The 26,810-nt window shown below is 40.5% G+C and overlaps 1 protein-coding gene and 1 long non-coding RNA gene across 2 annotated transcripts; both read left to right on the top strand.

The window, feature by feature from the left end:
- The first annotated feature begins 289 nt into the window (after nt 1-289).
- On the top strand, nt 290-1,135 carry LOC120284375. The gene is made up of 3 exons (XR_005543574.2): nt 290-507; nt 591-900; nt 959-1,135. It is a non-coding gene; the product is annotated as an uncharacterized LOC120284375 (long non-coding RNA).
- Nucleotides 1,136-10,960: 9,825 nt separating this feature from the next.
- On the top strand, nt 10,961-12,195 carry LOC123327068. The gene has a single exon (XM_044922435.1). The coding sequence runs from the start codon at nt 11,032-11,034 to the stop codon at nt 12,193-12,195; it is 1,164 nt and encodes a 387-aa protein (XP_044778370.1). The 5' UTR covers nt 10,961-11,031.
- Nucleotides 12,196-26,810: the final 14,615 nt, after the last annotated feature.

The raw sequence follows: 26,810 nt of genomic DNA on the forward strand, positions 1-26,810 counted from the left end.
TCATTTTACTTAATAATTAATTATATGCGCATTATATTCAGCTTTCAGTTAAATTTTTGTTTTTTGGTCTTTTCCAATTTGATATTTTTAAAAAGCGCGCACTTTTGGGTGGGAAGAATAGCGCGCCATCATCATATTGCTACGAAATTGGACACAACTCCATATATGTAAATTCGTTTCTTCGATCAGAATTGATTTCGGCACAAATCGTCTTCTAGCACAAGTACGCACACATATAGACGTTCTCGTCTACTGTTTTTACTCACACAAGCAAGTAAATTTTATTTTTAGATTTCTTACACTCTCAGCGTAAGCGAGCGGAAAGAGAGCAATTTTGGCCTTCGCCAAAAAAGTGGCTGCATAGTGCCAAACCAATGGTATGGCCGTTACGCATCTTGTTATTCTAGTGTCTTTGTTATGACCATGTACACCCACACTACCTAGAATGCCGAAAGGATTTTCGGACATCACCCATTATCCGCACGTTGGTGTCACTCAAACATTCCGGTATGTTTTTTGTTTTATTACACAAAAATATAATTATTGATTAATTCTAAAATTTTTTCATTTTCTTCTTAATCCCTCATCAGGCAGTGATCACTTTTGATTTGATTTGAAATGGTCAAAGCAAAAGTGTGGGAATCCTCTGGGACTACAAATCTCCGCCGAAACTTTCCCCGCAAAAGTGTTTATTGAGACGGCATTTCTTTTGACGTATTCACATTCGTAGGATCACCTAATCCTGAGGAGCTCCGGGGCATCAGAAGGGACGTGCAAACTAAACGTGGATGTGTGTTGTTTCCCCTGTCTGGCTAACCATCTTTTCGCGACCCAAAGTTGAACGGCACGACGCCGACAAATTGGACTCGCGATTTACTCCAGATTGAGTGACAAATTCAGGTAAGCGTTACAAAATATTTTACACAAAAAATAAGCCGAATTGAATAATATATTCTAGCACCAGCGGCCGTTGAAATTATGGTGGCGGTCGCCGCCTTCAGACTACAGTAGTCAAGGAATGTTACCCTGGAAGACTCCTGATCCAACGAACGTGGCCATCGCTGCGCTGATGTGTGAACATTTTGGGCCTTTGAGAAATTCTGTTGTTTTCCCCCACAAGTGGTAAGAAACACAAAATGTTCACACTATAAACTTGTGCGTACACTTAATAAGTTCAATTCGGGTGTTTGAATCTAACTGACTCGCTGCTGCGAGGGCTTCGCCTTTTATTCATTCTTACAGAGGTTCTTATCATCTAATTATATAATGCAGCGCTTGTAAGACGCCGCAGTCTGCGTTGGTAAATGCTGCTGAGTTTTATTCTTAAATCTATGTTTGAGGCCTATGACCGAGCTAATCATCTGCCGCGTGGTCATATCTCTTGACACTCCGGCAATAGGCCGCTGCAATCGTATCGAGCGATACGTCAGTAAAGTTCGGTGATCAAAATCAAATAAAATTTTCGGAAATAAGCTTATAAATATCTTTAACTTTAGTCGCAAACCTGCAGTCGTTGCTGTGCAAAACAGCACGCATTTTAAGCTTTGGATATAAGCTTTGGCATATGGAAAACAACAAACAACAGTGGATAAGATGCGTTAAACTTGCAATTTGTGCCCATTGGGCCCATCTCTCTGTCGACTTCTCAAAAACAGTAAACACCAGAGTGAAACTGAAAACGACCCTGCCCATTGGGCTGGTGACTTGTCTCTCACTTGTTAACGCACAGGCCGGCGTGAGATAAGAAAATGATTTCTATTTTTTCTGAGTTGAAAATTTAGTTATTTATTAAATGGATAAAAACACCCCTTCTAGTCCACCGCTCTCGAAAGAGCTGAATCGATTCGAGAAGATGAAGAAAATCATTGAACATAGTCCAGCAGAGATGCGAGCCATGATTGCCTCAAGGCAATACGTTTCTTTTGGCCTTTCACAAGGAAGTCTTGGTAAAACCAGCTCTGCTTCAACAGTAACTAATACAGTTACCACTTCTCTTGCTTGTTCAACAACAACAACGTACACTGTGGGGGTTTCGACAAGTACTGCTCCGACAAGTACTGTTTCGACAAGAACTGCTTCAGACGTTTCCCGTCTGTGGTGCTCGTTTCAGACCATCCCCCTTCTAGACGCAGGAACGGAACCCTACCGATTCTGGAAAAGATCCTACAATATTGAAAAAAAGCAAAGAAACTATTTCCCGTGCGTCTATGGGAAAAACAAAACAAGCTTCCCCATCAACTAGTTTGTGCAACAACCGTTTCGCACCTTTAGCTGAAGAAATAAGCCTTACCGAAGATATGGATACTGATCAGGAATCAATTGAATTTAGCGCTGACAACTCAAATATTGACCAGCCGCTTCAAGCGTCAGCTCCAAAACCTCCTCCAATATGTGTTCCTAATGTTAACAGTATCAGTAAGCTAGAAAGCACCCTCAATCAGGTAATCTCTGATGAAAAATACGACATACGTACCTCCAGATCAGGAATCTCTCGAATCTACACAGCAGATGCAACGTCATTCAGAAGAGTGGTGCGTAACTTGACTGCCCTGAATTGCCAGTTTTGGCATCATCAACTGCGTGAGGAAAAACCATATAGGCTGGTGCTGAAGAACATACACTCAACTGTCCCAAGAGAAGAAAACGAGCGCTGCTTCACAGACAAAGGCTTTGAACATCTACTCCCCAAGGAAGCCTGACTGGAATATAATCTTGGCTGATGGAAATGACGACGAAGAAGCCATTATCGCACAAACTAGACAAAATCTGTTCTTTGCAAATCTTAACCCGACTCCAAATGTGGCCGAGTCTCTAAAAGTTAGCCGTATTTGAAGGCACAGGGTTACAGTGGAGAAGGCTACTCGCAATAAGGACAAAGCTCAATGTTACAATTGCCAAGATTTTGGCCACACCCGCAATTGCTGTCATTTAAGTCCAGTTTGCGGGAATTGTGCGGGTGAGCATCCTACCGGTTCTAAATAATGTGAGACACATCTAAACAATCAACACGTATGTGCAAACTGCATGGAGAATCACCCTGCCAGTTTTAAAGGCTGCAAAGTCAGAATAGAATTGAGTAAAAAATTAATGCCAGGGCCTAGACCACCCAACTACACCATTAACAAAAATAATGAAATCGGCCATGTACAATACGCGTCGTCGTCAGCTGTCAGAAATGGAGTCTCCTTTGCTGACTTTAGAACTAAAGCTGAAAACAACTACTGCGTTCCTGCTAAGAACACAATCCCTATAAATACTGGGGAGCAACACAACTCTAACAGGAACCTTGCCACTCTCAAGAAGGCAATCTTGGACATTAACGCCAGATTGGCTCAACTTTTTAAATTAGTCATGGAAACAATTGAGTCCAACACAGCTTTTCGTGACCTAGTCCACGTTCTGATTTCTAAAAAATGATAGTTTTAAACTTAAAAATCGGATTATGGAACGCAAGAGGATTAGTACAGAAGAATGAAGAACTTCTTCTTTTTCTTATTGCCCACTCTATAGACATCATGCTCATTACTGAAACTCATATGCGCCCTGGACTAAAAGTATACACTCCTGGCTATGAACAATATTATGCCAATCATCCAAGTAACACCGCAAAAGACGGTTCTGCAATCTTCATCAAAGCCAATATTCGCCATAGTCAAAATATATCAACAATGTGCACTGATTTACAAGTCACCAGTCTCAATGTACCAACAAGTGGTGGTATTATCAAAATAGCTTCTCAATATCTTCCTCCAAATAAGCGTTGGACTAAAAACGACTTTGATCAGCTACTGATCACATTGGGCCCCAAGTGTACAGCAGGAGGGGATTACAAAGCTAAGCACCAATGGTGGGGCAACCTAAGGGCATGCAGTCGAGGAAAACGACTACAAGAGGCCATCATAACTAGTTCTAGCGAAGTTCTAGCTACAGGTGAAACTCCCTTTTACTCATCTGACGCCAACAGCTTTGAACTTTTTTATCGTAATTGGAGTGCCAATAAATAAACTTTCAATTGAAACAAAATACGATCTATCTTCTGATCACCTACCTATAGTAGCAACATTAAGCCACTCTACCCAATATAAATCCAGAAAAAAATCCTTACTAGCTCCCGGCTCCTCTGTCGAAACATTTAGGAATGTCCTAGACAGAAGCATTAACCTAAACATGGACATAAATTATCCAGAAGACATCGAAGATGCTATAGTGCTGTTCATGGACAAAATTCACGTGGCTGCGACATTTGCTACACCAGGAAGTAGAAATTCTCCCACCCAGAGTAGACGCAGTGTACTTCCACAAAACGCTTCAGTTCTCATACATCTCAAACGAAGAGCTAGACGAGAATTTTCCAGAACAGGAGACGCACGCGCCCACAACATTTACAAAAGGTTATCAAATCGTCTTAACAAAGTTCTGGTTTATAAACAAGACCACTTTGACCAAATGCTGGAAAATGCAAGTCCTGATGCATCGACTAACTACTCGCTGTGGAGCTGATGAATAACCTTAAAAGACAAATTATTCCAAAGGCTCCCATCAGAAATCCAGCTGGTGGTTGGTGCGGCTCCAGTCAGGAGAAGGCCGATATCTTTGCAAACAGCTTAGAGGATAGATTTAAGCCATTGAATCTTACTCCGACAGAACACCGAAACAGGGTGCAAAAACTCTTGGACCAGCCTTTTCAAATGGCCCTTCCCACAAACCATGTTAACTTGGAAGAGTTAGTAACGCAGGTCAAAAAGCTCAAACCTAAAAAATCGCCTGGTGAGGACCTCCTAGATAACAGGACGCTCAAACTCCTTCCCATCAAAGCTGTACTTTTCTTCATTGGCATGATGGTCTTCTAAGTAAGCTTAAGACCATTTTGACGCCACAGCTATTTCTTCTTATCAAAAGCTTTCTATCGAACAGACAGTTCAGTGTGGTTGTCGATGGCGACAAATCGTCTACGCGTACAATCTCAGCAGGCGTACCCCAAGGCAGTGTTTTAGGCCCGACTCTTTATTCGCTGTATACTTCTGATATGCCGGATTCCTGGTGCTGTACAGAAGTTGAATACGAAAATGTTCTTATTGCAACCTACGCAGATGACACCGCGGTAATGGTCAGGACAAGCACAAGCATAAGTGATGCAACCAGGAGCCTACAGGAATATGTGACGGCCTTCGAGAAGTGGGCAACGGAATGGAATATCGGCATTAATTGCAGCAAATGTGCTTGCGTCGTATTCACAAAAAGGCCTTTGAACTGCTCTGGTATTTCCATGCTCGACTCCACACTTCGACACGAGACCTTCTACAAATACCTCGGGGTGGTTTTGGACAGAGGACTAACGTTTCAAAGACATACGACTATGATCAAGCAAGCAGTACTTTCAAAGGCTGAAAAAATGTCGCTGAAAAATATCGCCGAGGCTCTTATCTCATTGGCAAATAAAATTCGCCTGTATAAATCCATCCTGACCCCAATTTGGAAGTATGCGTTGCAAATATACGGAATTACGGCCAGAACTAATCTGAATAAAATAAGAGTTGCTCAAAGTAAAGTATTTAGATCACTATGTAACTCCCCCTGGTACAAGAGAACCAGAGATATTTTTTTTTTTTTTTTTGCACGGGTCCCACGGTTACACCTCCCGCCCAACCGACCGAGGGGCGCTGCCGTGTATCGTACGGCTCGATTCGCGAGAAGATATAGACGCGATATAAAAAATAGAATAGGAACGAGGAAATTAATAACTATGTTAAATATTAGTGTTAGTAGGATCTAATTATGTAATAGAAAAGATAAAATGGATTGCTTTAATAGCGGCAGAGAGTCAAGATTACAGATAATAGGATAAAGTCTATTATAATCAGAACATAAAACTCTGTAAGGGTCATGCAACTCATAATTAGATCTACAATGATTTAAGATAAGGGGTATATAGTTTCTAGTGACTCTACTTGGAACCGAGAAGTTAAGCCGACTAATCAAGTCGGGACTCTCAACATCCCCACGAATAAGCTTACAAATAAAGACTGTTCCAAGCGTAGTTCTACGGTTAGCTATGGATGGTAAATTAATTAAAAGTAGGCTACTGGAATAAGGAGGTAATATATGGTTTGCATCCCAATTTAGGCGCCGCAAGGCAAAAAGTAAGAAGTTTTTTGGACCGATTCAATGCGGTCCGAGTGGACTGCGTATTGTGGACTCCAAACAGGTGATCCGTACTCGAGAATCGGACGGACTAACGAAATAAATAAGGTTTTAGTCAAGGAAGGGTCATCAAATTCCTTGGACCACCTTTTTATAAAACCAAGCACACCCCTGGCCTTATTGACAATAGACGAAATATGGTCAGAAAATTTTAGTTTTGGGTCCAGAAGAACACCAAGATCATCAACTCGTGTTATTCTGTCCAGAGAGCACCCACTTAGAGTGTAAGTCGTGCGTATTGGGTTGGCACGACAAAAGGTCATAACGTTACACTTGGAGCTATTTAAGTCTAATATGTTATCACGGCACCATATTTGAAATCGGTCTAGATCGGATTGTAAGTCCAAATGGCACGAAGTGTCCTTGTACTGGAGGCATAATTTAACATCGTCTGCGTACATAAGTACACGCGAATGTTTTATTATTAAGGGGAGGTCGTTAATGAATAAGGTAAAAAGAAGCGGACCAAGATGGCTCCCTTGTGGGACACCGGATGTGACTCGGAGAATAGAAGATAACGAATTTTTAAAGAGGACTTGTTGTGTCCTGCCATTCAGATAGCTTGAAATCCAATTTAGAAGATCAACAGGGAAACCTATAAGGTCAAGTTTTTTTATTAGAAGGTAATGATTAACAGAGTCAAATGCTTTACTAAAATCAGTGTAGATGACATCTGTTTGAAGATTATTTTTGAAACCCTGTATTACGAAAGAAGTTAGCTCCAAGAGGTTAGTGGTTGTAGGTCTGCGTTTCATAAAACCGTGTTGACACGGTGATATGATTGATCTACAAAGGTGCTGCAAATGAGGAGTGATAACATTTTCGAAAAGTTTTGGGATAGCCGACAATTTAGAGATTCCTCTGTAATTGCTTGCATCCAGTTTGCTACCTTTTTTGTGAAGAGGAATCACAAAGGACTCCTTCCATATATGAGGGAATTGTGAAGATTCTAAAGATAAGGTAAACAGTTTCAGTAGAGGCTTGCACAGGGCTTCCGCACAGAATCTGAGCACACAGCCAGGGATTCCATAGGGACCTGGCGAATAGACCGGTTTAACACGCTGAAGATCGTTAAGCAGTGAGCTTTCGTTTTTAGTGGGGCAAAATATTAGGTTCGACTTAGATACCGCATAAGAGTATGGATGTTCGGAATGAGGTAAAGTTGAATATGTTGTTTGAAAAAACTTGGCGAATAGATCGGCTATTGCCTGATCCGATGTAACCGTAGTGTTTTCAAAAAATAGCGAAGAAGGGTAAGAACTTGTTTTTCGCTTAGTGCTAACGAAATTATAAAACTGTTTCGGATCCTGTGCAAACTGGAACTTACAACGGTTTAAATAATTTTTGTAGCACTGAGCATTAAGCACGGTAAAGTTTAACCGAGCGCTTAAATATTTACAAAGGATGGACTGAGAACCGGTATTTTTAAATTTCATATAGAGTCTGGACTTTACATTTCTTAGGTGTGTCAACTCTTTATTAAACCAAGGAGGTTTAGAGATTGACGGATAGTACATCGGAACACAAGAGTAAAAAAATGATTTAATTGCGGTATAAAACATATTAATCGCATCCGCCATTATGTTGCAGGAGTAAAGATCGGACCAATTAAAGCCAGCTATAAAATTGTTTAGCCTCCGAAAATTTGCCTTGCGAAAACAGGGAATTCGATTTGTTGACTTCTCTGAATTTACTTTTAATACCGTACCTAAGTCGACTTCCACCTCGAAAGTAGAATGATATTGATCTTCAGGTTGAGTAAGAGGTACTATCCTGGACAGAAACACACTTTCAGGACTTGTTACAAAACATAGATCCAAAAGTCGACCAAGAGAATTTGGAATATAATTAACTTGCGACAGGGATAAGTCGAGCAGGCCGTCAATAAAGTCATGTTGTGCTAAGGGGAGAAGGATATTCGATTGTTCTTCTGGGGACCACATTGTGCCAGGTATATTAAAATCACCTAGAACTACCAATTGGTCCCTGTCAGAAAGTTTATTCAAGATGGACTGGATAGCGGACAGATGATTCTGATATTCTGGGAATTCAGAAGATGGCGGAATATAGGAGCACGTAATATAAACTGATCTGTCGGAAAAAGACAGCTTTACACATACGAATTCCGAGTTACGGGAATCGTCCAAAAGTAACTCCTCCGACGCGAGGGTAGATCTAACCGCAATTAAGACTCCACCTCCCCGTCTGGAGGGACGGTCAAACCTATATATAGTGTACATACCTGGGAAGACTTCAGAGTTAAGTATCTCCGGCTTTAACCAAGTCTCTGTGAGCCCTATAATATGGGATGCAAATGAAAGACTATCACAATACAATTTGATTAGTTTGCTACGCAAGCCTCTAACATTTTGATAGGAGATAGTAAGTTTTGTAGTTAGTTTTTTGAAGAGGAAGAAGATGAAGAGGCGGAAGGTGCAGTGGTCTGGCCACGTGAGGGTAGTTTAATTCCCACGGGCACCTTTTTCTTATTTTTGATCTTAGCTTCAAACTCTTTTACCACCATACTATCCGGCCAAAAATCACCCGAACATATGGTCGAAAAGAGCTCGTTTGGGACAGTTATCTTGAAAGATGATATGTCCCTAGCGTAAGAGAAGTTAAATTTTTCCACTTTTATATTATCGGCTTTTGTTTTGTCTTGTATATAAGACAATACATCCGACGATGTTTGATCAGGGGAAAGCCGAGAAACAAAAATTTGTTTCTTTAGTGGAACCACCGCGAGGGGTTTTGGCGCTGCAGATTGTGTTTCTGAAGCGCCAACTTGTGCCGGTAGTCCGGACTCAATGTTCCCTTGTGGTGGTAAACTAATCGAGACAGGTGGAATCACTGGTTGAGAAAGCAATGCGGACAATTCGGAATTTTTAGCAATCACAGGGTGGGGTCCATCCACAGCTGATTGATCGGATTGCTCCGAATCATTTTAAGCTGCCGATCTTAGCAGCATATGTGGATTTGCTGCGATTGACAGCTGATCAGTTGTGGAGTCCTGTTGATCATTTGCCCGTGGTTGCGGGGCCTTAGGCAGCCTACCACCAGCGGCTTTTTTGCGCTTTGGAGATTCATCTAATAGCTTAAGGCCATTAAACTGTGAATTAAGCGCGGAAAGAAGATAATCGGCTCGACGAAAACTATCTCTAGCTACGCCAAAACTGTTGATCAGTTCTTTCAAGCCACCTTTAGTTTGGCGCATAAACGATTTCATCTCGTTCGCAACCACAAGGCAAGCATCACAACAGTAATTTAGATTTTTACCCTTTGCTAGGTCATCACTTGTACGGCCATTAAAACCAGCGCACTTAGTATGCACCATTCTATCACATAGCCAACAAGTCATTTTTGGCTGCTCAGGTTTTATAACCTGGCAACAATTTTTATAAAAGCAGACAACATTTACGGTTTCCATGTTTAACTGAAATCAGACCACTGTGCGTGCACGAAAACACAAAACCAAAACTTTCAAGCCAGCTGTTAAAAGAACCGCACGAGAGCAGCCTGCACGCTGATAAATTTAGATTTTGTGTGGGAGAGCGAAGGAGAGAGAGGGAGAGAGTGAGAGCGAAAAGTGCAGTTTATGTGCATGCAAAAAACAACACCAAACACCACTGCGAACAACGCACAAAAAGGGAGAGTAAACAAAACAAAGAGACGAAAAATGCAAACTACTTTGTATATTTGTTTAAACTACTGCACAAATCACAAAAGAATCACTTGCGAAGCGAACGGATCTTTAATAATTATGTTTAAATATATGATAATTAACGAAAAATTTTTAAAAACCGCGGCTGGTTTGACAAACACAAAGTAAAAACCGGGGAGCAAAAAAAACACGACCGTTCGCTTTGAAAGCTATAGACGTTATGAAATAGAAAGAGATCTTAATATTCCAAAGATTGGCGATGTATTGAGGAAAAGTTATATGCGGCGACTAGGTTCCCACCCCAACACCCTGGCGAGAAAGCTTATCCATCCCCCGAAAAAAGAAGGCTAAAAAGATTCCACCCACATGATCTCCCATCGAGATTATTATAATTATTTGTTCATGGAAAAGAAATCAATTAAATATTGTTAGAATAACTTAATTTATAAAGTAATGTATAAGTAATGTATATGTCGTGGCGAAAATAATGAGTATGCGTGTAGTCGCTGTTTACTTCTTCTCCATGTTCCCTTTGCTATTATGCGTGTTCCTATTTATTGTCAATGTGTGAGGATGAATAGATGAATTATCTATGAACGGGATTTTGCAAAAACGAGAGCGATAGAGCTGTTGCTGAACGTGGCCACTTGCGCTGCTTGGTTAGAAAGGGAAAACGATATAATGAAAAGGGAATGTCAAAAATTGAGAAGAGACAAAGCAGGCTGCACGAAACTGGAGGGAGGGCATTAATCGTGGAGAAGCCAAAGCAGACGCAAGTGGACTCGTTGACTGCGCACAGCTGCATAAAATTATTATTATTAATTATATAGTGAAAAGAGATATGAGCGACGCTGATATGGACGGACGGACGGACGGCGAGGCCCCTGATATTCATAACCCGACATCAGAAGTGGGATCTGTGCCACACCCTGCATTTTCTGAGGATCAGTGGCGTGCAGTAGTCGAAATGCAAAATCGGAATTTGGCTGAACTTGTAAAAATCATGCAAGTGACGCCGGCACGTGAGCAGCAACCTAGTTATGATGTTAAGCTACCCAAATTTAACCCTGATGCTGCATGCGTAGAGGCAGCAAAGTGGTGTTCAACAACCGATATAATTCTAACTGAGCACCCCCTTAAAGGAAGTAAATTGATCATGGCACTAAGGTATGACTTGGCAAGAGTTCCAGGAATTATTTCTGCAGCGCTTTGAAACCGAAGAGACGCCGGCCGCTACGTTTTTAAATTTACTCAACAGCCGCCCGACTGCCGCCGAATGTTACGCGGTGTATGCGAGTCGGCTGGTGACGACGCTGACTACGAAGTGGCGGAATATGGAAATAGAAGAAATTGCCGTTACAACTGTTCTTGCGCATATGGCAAACATTGACAGTCGTTTGCAGCGCGTCCTCTTCACATCCAATGTGCGTACCAGAAGTAAGCTACAGGCGGAGTTAAAAGCGTTTACGTTCGACAAGCAGCGACATGCTCGAGATGACAACCTTGGACCTGACCAGAAGAACCGTAAGACATCGCCAGTTGTATGCCACTTCTGTTCAAAGCCGGGACATCGAATTGCTGAATGCCGAAGTAAAATGCGACAAGATAGAGAGGCGAAACCGCAGCGTGAAAAATCAAATGTTACGTGCTATCGGTGCGGCCAACCGGGACATTTCTCCAACCAGTGCCCGAAAAACGGAAGTGCAGCCAAACAAGATGTGACTCAACAGAAGACTGTTAACCAATGTTGTGTGACTGAGCCAAAGGGAAGCTTGCATCAACGAGGTGAGATCTATCCAATTTGTTTCGATTCCGGTGCAGAGTGCTCCCTTATTAAAGACGACATTAGCAGTAAGTTATCTGGTAAACGTATAAACAATACTGTAATTATAAAAGGCATTGGTGGTGGCAGTGTGTGCAGTACATTGAAAATCTTGAGTGAAGTCACTATAAACGAAAATATTATGGAAATATTATTTCATGTAGTCCCGAACGAGCAAATGAGGAATGATATTCTGATAGGGCGAGAAATACTTAAACAAGGCTTTTATGTAATTTTGGCATCCGATAATTTTAAAGTTGTAAAATCAAAAACTGTTAATAATTGTTCCGTTACTGAGCGATCGTTTACTTTGTCCGATATTGACACCGAATTAGTCGACAATGAGAAAGCTCAATTAATTGAGCTACTTGAAAAGCACTTGACTTCATTTACCAACGGGATGCCTGATACTCGAGTAAATACAGGCGAAATGAAAATCCGTTTGATTGACCCAACTAAAACTGTTCAGCGCCGACCTTACAGACTTAGCCCCGAAGAGAGAAAGAAGTAGTGCGAATGCAGGTGAGCGAATTGATGAGATGTAATATTGTTCGCCCAAGTTGCTCTCCCTTTGCTAGCCCCATGTTGCTCGTCAAAAAGAAGAACGGAACCGACCGTCTATGTGTTGATTTTAGAGAGCTAAACTCGAACACGATTTCGGATAAATACCCCTTGCCGCTTATCAGCGATCAAATTGCTAGACTTCGCGGAGCAAATTATTTCACATGCCTGGATATGGCAAGTGGTTTCCACCAAATCCCGATTCACCCTGAATCCGTGGAATATACTGTATTTGTGACCCCAGACGGCCAATTTGAATTTCTTACAATGCCTTTTGGCCTCAAAAAGGCACCATCTGTTTTCCAGCGCGCAGTCATAAATGCACTTGGTGACCTTGCTAACTCTTTTGTAATCGTTTACATGGGCGATATAATGGTAGTATCGCCAACCAAGGAATTGGCTTTGGAAAGGTTAAAAACTGTTTTAAATGTTCTTACAAAGGCTGGTTTTACCTTTAACCTTGCTAAATGCAGTTTTCTCAAAACAACGGTTCAGTATTTGGGCTATGAAGTGCGAGCGGGAGAAATTCGTCCGAATGTGCGAAAGATAGCTTCATTAAGCTCCTTGCCTCCTCCTCAAACTGTCTCCGGCGTTAGACAATTCATTGGCTTGGCCTCTTACTTTCGCAAATTCGTGCCTGGATTCTCCCAACTTATGAAACCATTGTATTCACTTTCGTCTGGTAGCGGCAAGATTACATGGAGCGCTGAGCTGGAAGAGATCAGACTTAAAGTTGTGACGATCCTCACAAATGAGGCTGTTCTGGTAATCTTCGACCCGCAATATCCTATTGAGTTGCATACTGATGCAAGTGCCTGTGGATATGGAGCGATACTTTTGCACCGTATAGAAAGTAAGCCCCATGTAATCGAATACTTCAGCAAAACAACTACCTCTGTTGAATCTAGATATCACTCCTACGAGCTTAAAAGAGCTTAAAAGAGCTTTAAAAGCCGTTAAACATTTTCGCCATTACCTAATTGGCCGTGAGTTCGTTGTCTATACAGACTGCAATTCATTAAAAGCTTCTCGCACAAAAATAGATTTAACCCCCAGAGTTCACCGCTGGTGGGTCTACTTACAATCGTTTAATTTCGAAATTCAGTATAGAGAGGGTAAGCGTATGGCTCATGTGGATTTCCTATCAAGAAATCCTTTATCACCCGAACACATTTTGTCAATAAACAAGATTCCCGAAAAACGAGTAAATCTGTCTGAAATTTCAAGTACTTGGCTTCTTGCTGAGCAACGGTTAGACCTTGAGATAATAGAAATTGTTAACAAATTGGAGTTAGATGAATTGGTCGAAAACTTGGCCAAAACGTATGATTTGCGAAAAGGTGTATTATATCGCAAGGTCCAAAGACGAGGTAGAACAAGTTATTTACCAGTTGTACCCAGAGCTTTCAAATGGTCAGTAATTAACCAGGTACACGAGTCGATAATGCATTCAGGGTGGCAAAAGACACTTGATAAAGTGTACCAGTATTATTGGTTCGCTAAAATGAACAAGTATGTTCGAAAATTTGTTTCAATCTGCATAACTTGTAGATCAGTGAAATCATCTTCCGGGAAGGTTCAGGCGGAACTTCATTCCATTCCGAAGACAAGTATACCGTGGCACACCATCCACATAGATATAACGGGGAAATTAAGTGGCAAGAGCGATTTGAAGGAGTATGTCATTGTTCAGATCGATGCCTATACAAAGTTTGTTTATCTGTATCACACCTTAAAGATAGATGCCGAAAGCTGTGTTAATGCTATGAAATCTTCCATATCCTTATTTGGAGTACCAGATCGCATCATCGCCGACCAGGGCAGATGTTTTACTAGCTCTAAGTTTTCAGAGTTTTGCGTATCGCAGAAAGCTGAACTTCACTTGATTGCTACGGGAATGAGCCGTGCAAATGGGCAAGTGGAACGGGTGATGGAAACACTGAAAAATTTGTTGTCAGTGGTAGAATCAAGTTAACGATCGTGGCAGGACGCACTTGGCGAAGTCCAACTTGCACTGAATTGTACAATTTCTCGTGCCACTGAGGCAAGTCCGTTAGAAATGTTAATTGGTAAACAGGCTCGACCCCTTGGATTAGTTCCCCCATGTGAGACCGAATGTGAAATAGATTTGGCAACTGTTAGAGCTCATGCGACAGAAAATATGAATTCCTTAGCGTCTTACGACAAATCCCGATTTGATAGAAGTAGGGCAGCCGTTGACAAACACCACGTAGGTTACTATGTGCTATTGAGGAATGAAGAAAGACACCAAACTAAGTTAGATCCGAAATTCAGAGGACCGTTTTTGGTAACTGAAGTATTAGAGGGTGACAGGTATACACTAAAGTCGTTGACGAGTAACCGATCGTTCAAGTATTGCCATGAAGATATACGTAAAATGCCGGATGCAGAAATCCCGAATGAGTTAAACGAGAATGTAGAGCAATAGCTGAAATATAGAAACAGTTGAATGAAAAGAAAAGCCCGCCAATGAGTTCTTTTGTGAACGAGAGATATCCGTCTAGGTGAGACGATGAATTGTGAGTTATCCGTCTAGATGAGACGATGAATTGTGAGTTATCCGTCTAGGTGAGACGATGAATTGTGAGTTATCCGTCAGGTGAGACGATGAATTGTGAGTTATCCGTCCAGGAGAGACGATGAGTTTGGATTGAATTATTAATCAAGTGTGTGTGAACTGGCGGAATATCGATATATAGAAATCGATAAATGATAATGTTAAGATAAGTTGTAAGCTGATGTATTACTGATCAATGGAACTGAATATGAAAATAGAATAAGTTATCCCAACAACAATGAAATAAAAGCTGTTTTGTTTCTTCACAGAATTAAGATTTAAGAAATACACCTAATAAAGTCAAACTAATGAAATTAAATGTTATTGAATAGTGATGAAAGTATGTGATCTTGATATCTTGGTATCTCGGTATCAAAAGCTTACACGAGGACGTGTAAATGTCAGAATGGCCGTGTCGTGGCGAAAATAATGAGTATGCGTGTAGTCGCTGTTTACTTCTTCTCCATGTTCCCTTTGCTATCATGCGTGTTCCTATTTATTGTCAATGTGTGAGGATGAATAGATGAATTATCTATGAACGGGATTTTGCAAAAACGAGAGCGATAGAGCTGTTGCTGAACGTGGCCACTTGCGCTGTTTGGTTAGAAAGGGAAAACTATATAATGAAAAGGGAATGCCAAAAATTGAGAAGAGACAAAGCAGGCTGCACGAAACTGGAGGGAGGGCATTAATCGTGGAGAAGCCAAATCAGACGCAAGTGGACTTGTTGACTGCGCACAGCTGCATAAAATTATATAGTGAAAAGAGATATGAGCGACGCTGATATGGACGGACGGACGGACGGCGAGGCCCCTGATATTCATAACTCGACATATATATTGGTATGCCTATGCTGTAAAATTTTATGTAAAAACTGGTCAATATGCCACATAGGTAGCAGTAAACTTGTTTAATTCCAATTAATAAAATTAAAAAAAAAAAAAAAAAAAAATCGTACTTATCTGCAGTTGCCACTTATGCTGTCCCGTGACATGTTTATTGCAGCCCATAAATAGAACATATTTATAGTTTGCCTACTTATCATGTTTAAACACATATTTAGACAACCCCATTACAATTGTAATGACCTCCCCGTGGCGTTCCCTGGGTACCGATTATTACATATATATTATCATATATGTTGAATATACATATATAATGAACATCGATGTATGTAAGAATTGCTCAACTACTTGTGTACTCAAACACTCAAGTTGCCTGCGAGCAACGGTTAATTCCTTTTTGAGTGTTTTCGCTACTGATCGGCGATCACTCTTTGTTCGCATATTCTAACGCTGCCTACGTGCAGCAAGCATACATAATTTGAGTTTAGTTACCAATAAACTTCCGCGCTGTAAACACGCATAATAAATCATAACTATAAAATTAATAATCATAATAATAATAATAATAAAATCAATATAAAAAGCATAAAATTAATATAACAATAATAATACAAATAATAATAATAATAATAATAATTATAATAACAATAATAATAATTATAATTGGCATATTGCATATTGTTTAGGCAATGAGCTTTTTCATTGACTTTGAGAAATGGTGTGGCACGGTAGAGTTAATGTTTAAATTAATAATTCAGTTTTTTTTAAATATAATTTGCCACACCGGTGTGTAGGATATAACGAACGGCGGTAATGCCCGTACCGAACCGATTAAAAGTTAAAGTGTATTACAACAGTACCGGTGCGATCAACACTTAATTTGTAACTGAGTTTTACAGAACAAATATTAAATAGCTGTGATCGCTCTCTATTGAGAGAGAGAGGAACATAGCATAAAGGGGAATGCAAAATCAGAATGCACAGAGCAATGTATAAGAGCGGTAAATAAATAACTCAAATTTATGATGAGCTGCTGCTAGCTGCGGGCTGCATAACCAAACATCCTCCCCCCGTTGGAGGACACGGGCTGACAACATCATTCTATTTGGGTAGAACGCAAAGTTTAGCGACGTCTCTATTGAAGATTCCAGTGACAGTTTTGAGGACAGCAACTCGTGCGACGCCAACTTTTACTAAAACGACATCATCGATTTGAACGTCTCTCTTCTGTGGTCGCCATTTGCAACTTTTGCTGAAGAAGCGTTAGATATTCACGTCTCCACCGGCTCCAGAATATTTGCTGGTAGTAGGTGACTCGCTGAGAGCGATCCAATCGTTTGAGTTTAAATTTTGTTAGATCAGGCTTAGCAAACAAGGCGAGGGGGGCCGTGCCTAAGAAGTGCGTTGGCGTTAGTACTTCAAGGTGGTGTTCTGAAAGAGGAACTAAAGGTCTTGAATTAATTATTGCCGCAATGTGGCAAATGAGCTTGCGCAGGTCATCAGCGGGCAAAACGACAGGTCCAACACCTCGTTAAAAATGATGCTTTGCTTGTTGACAGCCGCCTTCCAGAGGCCTCCAAAATGCGGCGATCGAGGAGGGATGAATCGCCATTCAATGCTTTCAGTCAAGCAGAATTCATGTACTGTAGTGGCGTTGTCCGACCATATGCGTGCAGAATTTCCACGAGCAGCAAGCATACATAATTTGAGTTTAGTTACCAATAAGCTTCTGCGCTGTAAACACGTATAATAATATATAATTTATTATTAACATAAATATAAATATGTAAACGGTACCTAATTCTACCGGCAATTTTAACAAACGAATAATTAAAAAACTAAACTAATTCTTATTTTATTTCATCATATTTCTACGAAATTAACCAAAACTCCAATTCGTTTCATCGATCAGAGCTGATTTCGACCCGAAAATCGTCTTCTTGCACGAGCACGCACACATATAAGGTAATAATTACAGTTAATTGGTTTTATTTTGAAGATCGCAAGCGATTTTTTATTGTAATTGATCATTTGAAACTAAAACTATCATACAAAATGTTTCCCTAAGCCCCTAGCAATCAAGTGAAGTCGTCGGCAGCGTCGCAGCGGGCGTCGGCAGCGGAGAAGTGTTGATGTCGCGCTTAACCGTTCGTTGGCGTTGATCGCAGCGGAGACTACGCAGACCTCTGGTTAGCATTTTGGGCACTTGTGTTTACCCAGAACAATGCAGAAACACAAGATGAGAGAGAATCGATTGCAGGGCAATAACTCCTCCCCTCTTAATTGACGCTTGTTCTCGAGCGGTCAATATAAGGACGGGATGTTGTTGAGTCGCATCGTTGGTGGGGTGATTCGTGGTGGTTTGGGCACCGCATTAATGGTTTGAGTGCCAGGTGTTTATTGTTGAGTGCGTTCGAGGTTTGTGCAACTCGGTTCTGGTTTTTATGAATTTTTTATTGATTTTATATTTACATATTTTTAGACCATTGGAACCTTTGCAGAAGGCATTGATTCCGTACATTTAGTCTTTCTTTAATTGGTAAATTTTATTATTATTCAAATTAAATTATTATTTATTTATTATTATTAGTGTTCTTTACTGATCATGTTTTGAAATATAAGAAATAAGGAATTAACTGATTCAATAGGAAGATTTTAATGACATACAAATTGTAGTTCCGTTGTGTAATGCGAGATCGACTGAAAGTTTTAACATTTTTTCATAATTTTCTTCCATAATTTTCTTCCGCCTTCGAGAGTGTTCTCGATAAAATTGAGATGGGTCTGTTCTCTTGTGAAAGAACAGCGCCTTCTGCGAAATTGGAAGTATCCGTTGTTAGGTGAAATTCTTTTCTAAAGTCATTTCATGTTGGTTTGCTGAAGAGTTCTGAAAATGGTGTCAAGGTTCTGGTAGTGTGTTTCATCATCTTTACTAAAGATGATGATGTCGTCAATATAAATGAAACATATCTTACCGATATGTTCGTGAAGGATATCGTCCAGTGCGCGCTGGAAAATTGACGGTGCATTTTTCAGACCGAATGGGATTGGTGTAAACTCGTATTTTCCATTATTGATGGAGAAGGCGGTCTTTTCAATACCAGATTCCTTTAAAAGAATCTGATGAAACCCACTTTTCAGATCGAGCACTGAGAAAATCTTGTTGTCTCCCAATTGGGCCAACACTTTATTAATGTCAGGGATAGGGTATCTGTCTGCTACCGTTACCATGCTAAGTTTCCGGTAGTCAATTACCACCCTGTATTTTTTCTTGCCAGAGGAGTAGAGTTTTTTTGGTACAATCCACACTGGTGAATTGTATGGTGACCTTGAGGGTCGAATGATTCCATCGTGTAAAAGTTCTGAAATTTGTTTGTGTACCTCGTCTTTAAGAGACATTGGGTACTGATAGAATTTTGAGAACCGGTATATCCGATATAGTTCGGATTGCTGTCCTTATCTTTATTGTGTAAGTTAGTTTCTGATTGGGGTTTGCGAAGAGACCTGGATAAGAATCAATTATTTTATTTAATTTCTTTCTCTGTTATATCTCTAAGTGTTTTATTCTCGGACTAATTGTGCTAACAGCCTCGAACTGTTTTTCTTTGAGAACGACTCTTTTCCCGTTTTCCAGTGTCATGGTTAGGTTCTTTAAATCAATTTGCGCTCCCATTCCCTTCATTGTATCTTTGCCAAGTATGGCGTCAAAAGTCTTCAGCGATGATAATAAAAAAAATTGTATTTCGAAATCGAAAAGGTTTGCTCTTTTGTAATGCGATATTTTTACATCACCGTCTGGAGTATCAGCTATGAAAGGCTTGTTATTTGGTATTGCGTTCGACACCAAATTGGGCTGGATGTAATTTTTGTTAGAGCCTGTGTCAATCAACCCTCTTAAAACCTTTCCACTCCCCACTCTACATTCGAAGTATGGTAGTGAGAAGTCTTCTACTCTAAAAAATGCAACTCGTGGTCTCGTTGTTCGCTGTCCAAATTGTCTATTTGGCCATCACAGTATTCATTTAGGGTGCCGTTTATATCGTTCTGGGTTTCATATTCTTGTATCGACCTTTGATAGCCTGCCATGCTTGAACTGGACCCAGTTATTTCAATACTTGGCTGTCCCATGTTCATTGTTTGGATGTTGTAGTTCCTTTGTCGTTTGTTTATGTCCGAGTGTGGTCTATTCATATAATTAACGTTTCGCGTCTGTACACTGCTGTCCACGTCCATTGGTTCTGGTCTTGGTTGTGGTTTGGTCGCAAAGGCACGGGGTGGGGCATTATATTGTTGCCATTGCTGTTGATAGTTTTGTTGGGGTGCGATGAACGGTGCATTACCGAGGTTAGACACATGTTGCCTTGGCGCCGGGAATGGCTGGCCTAAATATTGTGGAGGTCTGCTCATGGGATTTCGTGGAGGGACCGGTGGAGGCTGTCGATGGCCAAAGGCATTCGACGGCTGAAAATTGCGGGTGCCGGTATGGGTTTTTGTTTCCTCTGAAACTCGACTGTTGACCCTTATTTGCCGCATGGTTTGACCTGAATGTTTCGAAGGCCTCTAATAAAAGTATCCAGAGCTTTTTCTCTGTACATTTTTGTAACAAAGTGCTCCGATTCTCGGCTCATTCGCATGCAGACGACCTTATTTAGAATAAAAGAAAGATTTTTGTAGACGTCCTGGTGGAAGTCTTCCACCGACTGCTGGTGGCCTTTAACCAAAGTTGACATTTGGTATTCCAAGGTAGTTATGTCCCGTTTATCTGCGTAATGCAGAGTGAGACATTTCGACATGGCCTTCCAGTCCAGCGGAATGCTGTAGGACTCGAGTGCCACATCAGCACTTCCAACAATTTTATTTCTTATGGTATGAAGTATACCATAATATTTTGGAGTACCCACAAATGGAGTATAAGTCTCCATGATTCTATCAACGCTCTTTTTCCAAGACCCAAATTCTGCTGGATTTCCAGAGAATTCCCTGATCGATTCTACGATATCAGGCATCCTGTCAAAGTCCACTAAATTATTTCTGTATTCGGGCTCGACGACTTGATCGCTCACGTCAGTAAAGTCAAGCGTATTGTTATTCATTTGTTTTATCAGTCCAGGTAAAATTTGGGACACCGTTTGGCCAATTAATGCTGTCAACTGTTCGATACTCAGGTCGGGTCTTTCTGAGGGCACCGGTCTTTCATTTGAACTGAAAGCTGATGGTCTTATTATATTATTAGGGTTGCCATGTTGGCTTTTAATTCGGACAACAACTGCACAAAACAAGCCTAAACCTAAACCAATTTGAACTTAACAAAAGTTGTGGGCAGAAAATATGGAGTGCGTGTGTATGTGTTTGCTTATTTATCTTTTATTTCTTTTTTTTTTTTTGCATGCAATAAAAGTTTAGCTCGCCGCGGTTATTTTGATTTGAGAACAGTGTACGAGAAAAGGGAACAGTAAATAAGGAAATTTTTCTTGCAGAAGATCTCTAGGAACTGGGTTGAGAATAATAATAATAATAATGAAAATAATGATAATAATATAATAATAATAAAATAATAAATAATATAATAAAAATAATAAAATAATAATAATATAATAATATATTCGTCTATAGCTTTCAAAGCGAACGGTCGTGTTTTTTTTTGCTCCCCGGTTTTTACTTTGTGTTTGTCAAACCAGCCTCGGATTTTAAAAAATTTTCTTTAATTATCATATATTTAAACATAATTATTAAAGATCCGTTCGCTTCGCGAGTGATTCTTTTGTGATTTGTGCAGTAGTTTAAACAAATATACAAAGTAGTTTGCATTTTTCGTCTCTTTGTTTTGTTTACTCTCCCTTTTTGTGCGTTGTTCGCAGTGGTGTTTGGTGTTTTTTTTTTTGCATGCACATAAACTGCACTTTTCGCTCTCACTCTCTCTCTCTCTCCTTCGCTCTCCCACACAAAATCTAAATTTCTCAGCGTGCAGACTGCTCTCGTGCGGTTCTTTTAACAGCTGGCTTGAAAGTTTTGGTTTTTGTGTTTTCGTGCACGCACAGTGGTCTGATTTCAGTTAAACATGGAAACCGTAAATGTTGTCTGCTTTTATAAAAATTGTTGCCAGGCTATAAAACCTGAGCAGCCAAAAATGATTTGTTGGCTATGTGATAGAATGGTGCACACTAAGTGCGCTGGTTTTAATGGCCGAACAAGTGATGACCTAGCAAAGGATAAAAATTTAAATTACTGTTGTGATGCTTGCCTTGTGGTTGCGAACGAGATGAAATCGTTTATGCGCCAGACTAAAGGTGGCTTGAAAGAACTCATCAACAGTTTTGGCGTAGCTAGAGATAGTTTTCGTCGAGCCGATGAACTTCTTTCCGCGCTTAATGCACAGTTTAATGGCCTTAAGCTATTAGATGATTCTCCAAAGCGCAAAAAAGCTGCTGGTGGTAGGCTGCCTAAGGCTTCTCAACCAATGATTCCACCTGTCTGTCGGTGGATTAGTTTACCACCACTAGGGAATATTGGGTCCGGACTACCGGCACAAAACCCCTCGCGGTGGTTCCACTAAAGAAACAAATTTTCGTTTCTCGGCTTTCCCCTGATCAAACATCGTCGGATGTATTGTCTTATATACAAGACAAAACAAAAACCGATAATATAAAAGTGGAAAAATTTAACTTCTCTTACGCTAGGGACATATCATCTTTCAAGATAACTGTCCCAAACGAGCTCTTTTCGACCATATGTTCGGGTGATTTTTGGCCGGATAGTATGGTGGTAAAAGAGTTTGAAGCTAAGATCAAAAATAGGAAAAAGGGGGCCGTGGGAATTAAACTTCCCTCATTTGGTCAGACCACTGCACCATCCGCCTCTTCATCTTCTTCCTCTACAAAAAACAAACAACGAATATTACTATCTCCTATCAAAATATTAGAGGCTTGCGTAGCAAATTAATCAAATTGTATTGTGATAGTCTTTCATTTGCATCCCATATTATAGTGCTCACAGAGACTTGGTTAAAGACGGAGATACTTAACTCCGAAGTCTTCCCAGGTATGTACACTATATATAGGTTCGACCGTCCCTCCAGACGGGGAGGTGGAGTCTTAATTGCGGTTAGATCTACCCCGCGTCGGAGGAGTTACTTTTGGACGAGTCCCGTACCTCGGAATTCGTATGTGTAAAGCTGTCTTTTTCCGACAGATCAGTTTATATTACGTGCTCCTATATTCCGCCATCTTCTGAATTCCCAGAATATCAGAATCATCTGCCCGCTATCCAGTCCATCTTGAATAAACTTTCTGACAGGGACCAATTGGTAGTTCTAGGTGATTTTAATATACCTGGCACAATGTGGTCCCCAGAAAAACAATCGAATATCCTTCTCCTTTTAGCACAACATGACTTTATTAACGGCTTGCTCGACTTATCCCTGTCGCAAGTTAATTATATTCCCAATTCTCTTGGTCGACTTTTGGATCTATGTTTTGTAACAAGTCCTGAAAGTGTATTTCTGTCCAGGGCAGCACCTCTTACTCAACCTGAAGATCCATATCATCCTACTTTCGAGGTGGCAATCGACATAGGTACGGTATTAAAAGTAAATTCAGAGAAGTCAACAAAGCGAATTCCCTGTTTTCGCAAGGCAATTTTTCGGAGGCTAAACAATTTTATAGCTGGCTTTAATTGGTCCGATCTTTACTCCTGCAACATAATGGCGATTAATATGTTTTATACCGCAATTTTTTTATTTTTTTTTTTTATTAATTTATTTTTTAAGGCATACGGGGAAGTCTTGAAGCCCCTTTGTGTCCTTCTTATCTATTAATTCAGCCCATTTGGGCTCGCCGGCTAACTATAGTTAGCTTTTTCAAATTTACAGTAATTTAACTACAATTACATAACAATCACATATAACAAATAGGATTTAGGATTTAAGATAAGCGTCAGCTTCTGCGGACCCTTGTCAAAGGAGATCGGGTAATGAGATCCCTCAGTTGCCTTCTATTGAGCCTCCTTGGTGGGCGAGATCTGTTTAGAGCGCTGGCCAGCCGATTTCTGTGGCGCTCCAGCCTGTCATGGTATCTGCTCGAATGCTAAGATCTGTTTGTAGATTGTCAGCTTGTTGGATAGCGACAATTTACTGCGCGAAGAAATTGGCCAGTAGTGCTTCGCCACCTTAGCACGTATGCGCGTTCTGATGTCGGTCACATGCTTGGAAAATGTGAGTCTGCGATCCAGAAGCACTCCAAGGTACTTTGCTGCGTTCGGCTGTGGTACGGGGGCTTCCTCGATGTAGACGGGCGGTGGCGTTCTCCGCTTTAAAGTAAAGCAGACGTTGTTGGATTTACTGCTATTGATGCCAATGTTCCAACGTCTTGCCCATTCCGAGAACCGGTATGCAAAGTCCTGGATACCATCGGCTGCGTCGTGCTCGCATCGGGACCTGTAGGTGACGCACACGTCATCGGCAAATGTGGCCAACATAGATTTCTCGTAAAGGCTTACATCTGGCTGTATACCGCAATTAAATCATTTTTTTACTCTTGTGTTCCGATGTACTATCCGTCAATCTTTAAACCTCCTTGGTTTAATAAAGAGTTGACACACCTAAGAAATGTTAAGTCCAGACTCTATATGAAATTTAAAAATACCGGTTCTCAGTCCATCCTTTGTAAATATTTAAGCGCTCGGTTAAACTTTACCGTGCTAATGCTCAGTGCTACAAAAATTATTTAAGCCGTTGTAAGTTCCAGTTTGCACAGGATCCGAAACAGTTTTATAATTTCGTTAGCACTAAGCGAAAAACAAGTTCTTACCCTTCCTCGCTATTTTTTGAAAACACTACGGTTACATCGGATCAGGCAATAGCCGATCTATTCGCCAAGTTTTTTCAAACAACATATTCAACTTTACCTCATTCCGAACAGCCATACTCTTATGCGGTATCTAAGTCGAACCTAATATTTTGCCCCACTATAAACGAAAGCTCACTGCTTAACGATCTTCAGCGTGTTAAACCGGTCTATTCGCCAGGTCCCGATGGAATCCCTGGCTGTGTGCTCAGATTCTGTGCGGAAGCCTTGTGCAAGCCTCTACTGAAACTGTTTACCTTATCTTTGGAATCTTCACAATTCCCTCATATATGGAAGGAGTCCCTTGTGATTCCTCCTCACAAAAAAGGTAGCAAACTGGATGCAAGCAATTACAGAGGAATCTCTAAATTGTCGGCTATCCCAAAACTTTTCGAAAATGTTATCACTCCTCATTTGCAGCACCTTTGTAGATCAATCATATCACCGTGTCAACACGGTTTTATGAAACGCAGACCTACAACCACTAACCTCTTGGAGCTAACTTCTTTCGTAATACAGGGTTTCAAAAATAATCTTCAAATAGATGTCATCTACTCTGATTTAAGTAAAGCATTTGACTCTGTTTATCATAACCTTCTAATAAGAAAACTTGATCTTATAGGTTTCCCTGTTGATCTTCTAAATTGGATTTCAAGCTATCTGAATGGTAGGACACAACAAGTCCTCTTTAAAAATTCTTTATCTTCTATTCTCCGAGTCACATCCGGTGTCCCACAAGGGAGCCATCTTGGTCCGCTTCTTTTTATTCATTATTCATTAACGACCTCCCCTTAATAATAAAACATTCACGTGTACTGATGTACGCAGACGATGTTAAATTATGCCTCCAGTACAAGGACACTTCGTGCCATTTCGACTTACAATCCGATCTAGACCGATTTCAAATATGGTGCCGTGATAACATATTAGACTTAAATGGCTCCAAGTGTAAAGTTATGACCTTTTGTCGTGCCAACCCAATACGCACGACTTACACTCTAAGTGGGTGCTCTTTGGACAGAATAACACGAGTTGATGATCTTGGTGTTCTTCTGGACCCAAAACTAAAATTTTCTGACCATATTTCGTCTATTGTCAATAAGGCCAGGGTGCTTGGTTTTATAAAAAGGTGGTCTAAGGAATTTGATGACCCTTACTTGACTAAAACCTTATTTATTTCGTTAGTCCGTCCGATTCTCGAGTACGGATCACCTGTTTGGAGTCCACAATACGCAGTCCACTCGGACCGCATTAAATCGGTTCAAAAAAACTTCTTACTTTTTGCCTTGCGGCGCCTAAATTGGGATGCAAACCGAATATTACCTCCTTATTCCAGTAGACTACTTTTAATTTATTTACCGTCCCTAGCTAACCGTAGAACTATGCTTGGAACAGTCTTTATTTGTAAGCTTATTCGTTGAGAGAGTCCCGACTTGATTAGTCGGCTTAACTTCTCGGTTCCAAGTAGATTCACTAGAAACTATATACCCCTTATCTTAAATCATTGTAGATCTAATTATGAGTTGCATGACCCTTACAGAGTTTTATGTTCTGATTATAATAGACTTTATCCTATTATCTGTAATCTTGACTCTCTGCCGCTATTAAAGCAATCCATTTTATCTTTTCTATTACATAATTAGATCCTACTAACACTAATATTTAACATAGTTATTAATTTCCTCGTTCCTATTCTATTTTTTATATCGCGTCTATATCTTCTCGCGAATCGAGCCGTACGATACACGGCAGCGCCCCTCGGTCGGTTGGGCGGGAGGTGTGGTCGTGGGACCCGTGCGAAAAAAAATAAAAATAATAATAATATAATAATAATAATTTAATAATAGTAATATAATAAGAATTATATACTTTATTTTTTGTTATACTTATGTTTTATTATAGGTGGATGCCTGAATTTTAAATTGCTGATGTTTTTTCCAGTTTCTTGACGTCTCTCTGCCTCCTCTTCGGTTGTTTCAGCTTCATCTTCTTCGTCGTTGACGTGCTCTTATTCCTCTTCCTTTTGGCGGGCTGCTTTTGCTTCTGCGCTGTTGTTGCTCTTTTTTTTCCTTATTGTCTGCGCTTTGGCTCACGCAGCCGTTCTCCGCCGTTCGTCGTCTTTACTTTTGCCGTTACTTTTGCCGTTATTTTTCCTTTTACTTTTTTGATTTTACTTTACGTGTGTCGTCACTTCGTCGTTTCACCGTTTTGGATTGCACTGTTAACACTTATCCGTGTTGCTCTTCTGTAGTTCCGTTAGTTCTCGGTGTTCTACTTCTACTTTTCCTTCTTCTTTTCGGCG

The sequence above is a fragment of the Drosophila simulans genome, chromosome 2R, assembly GCF_016746395.2.
Source record: "Drosophila simulans strain w501 chromosome 2R, Prin_Dsim_3.1, whole genome shotgun sequence".
NCBI classification, from domain to species: Eukaryota; Metazoa; Arthropoda; class Insecta; order Diptera; family Drosophilidae; genus Drosophila; species Drosophila simulans.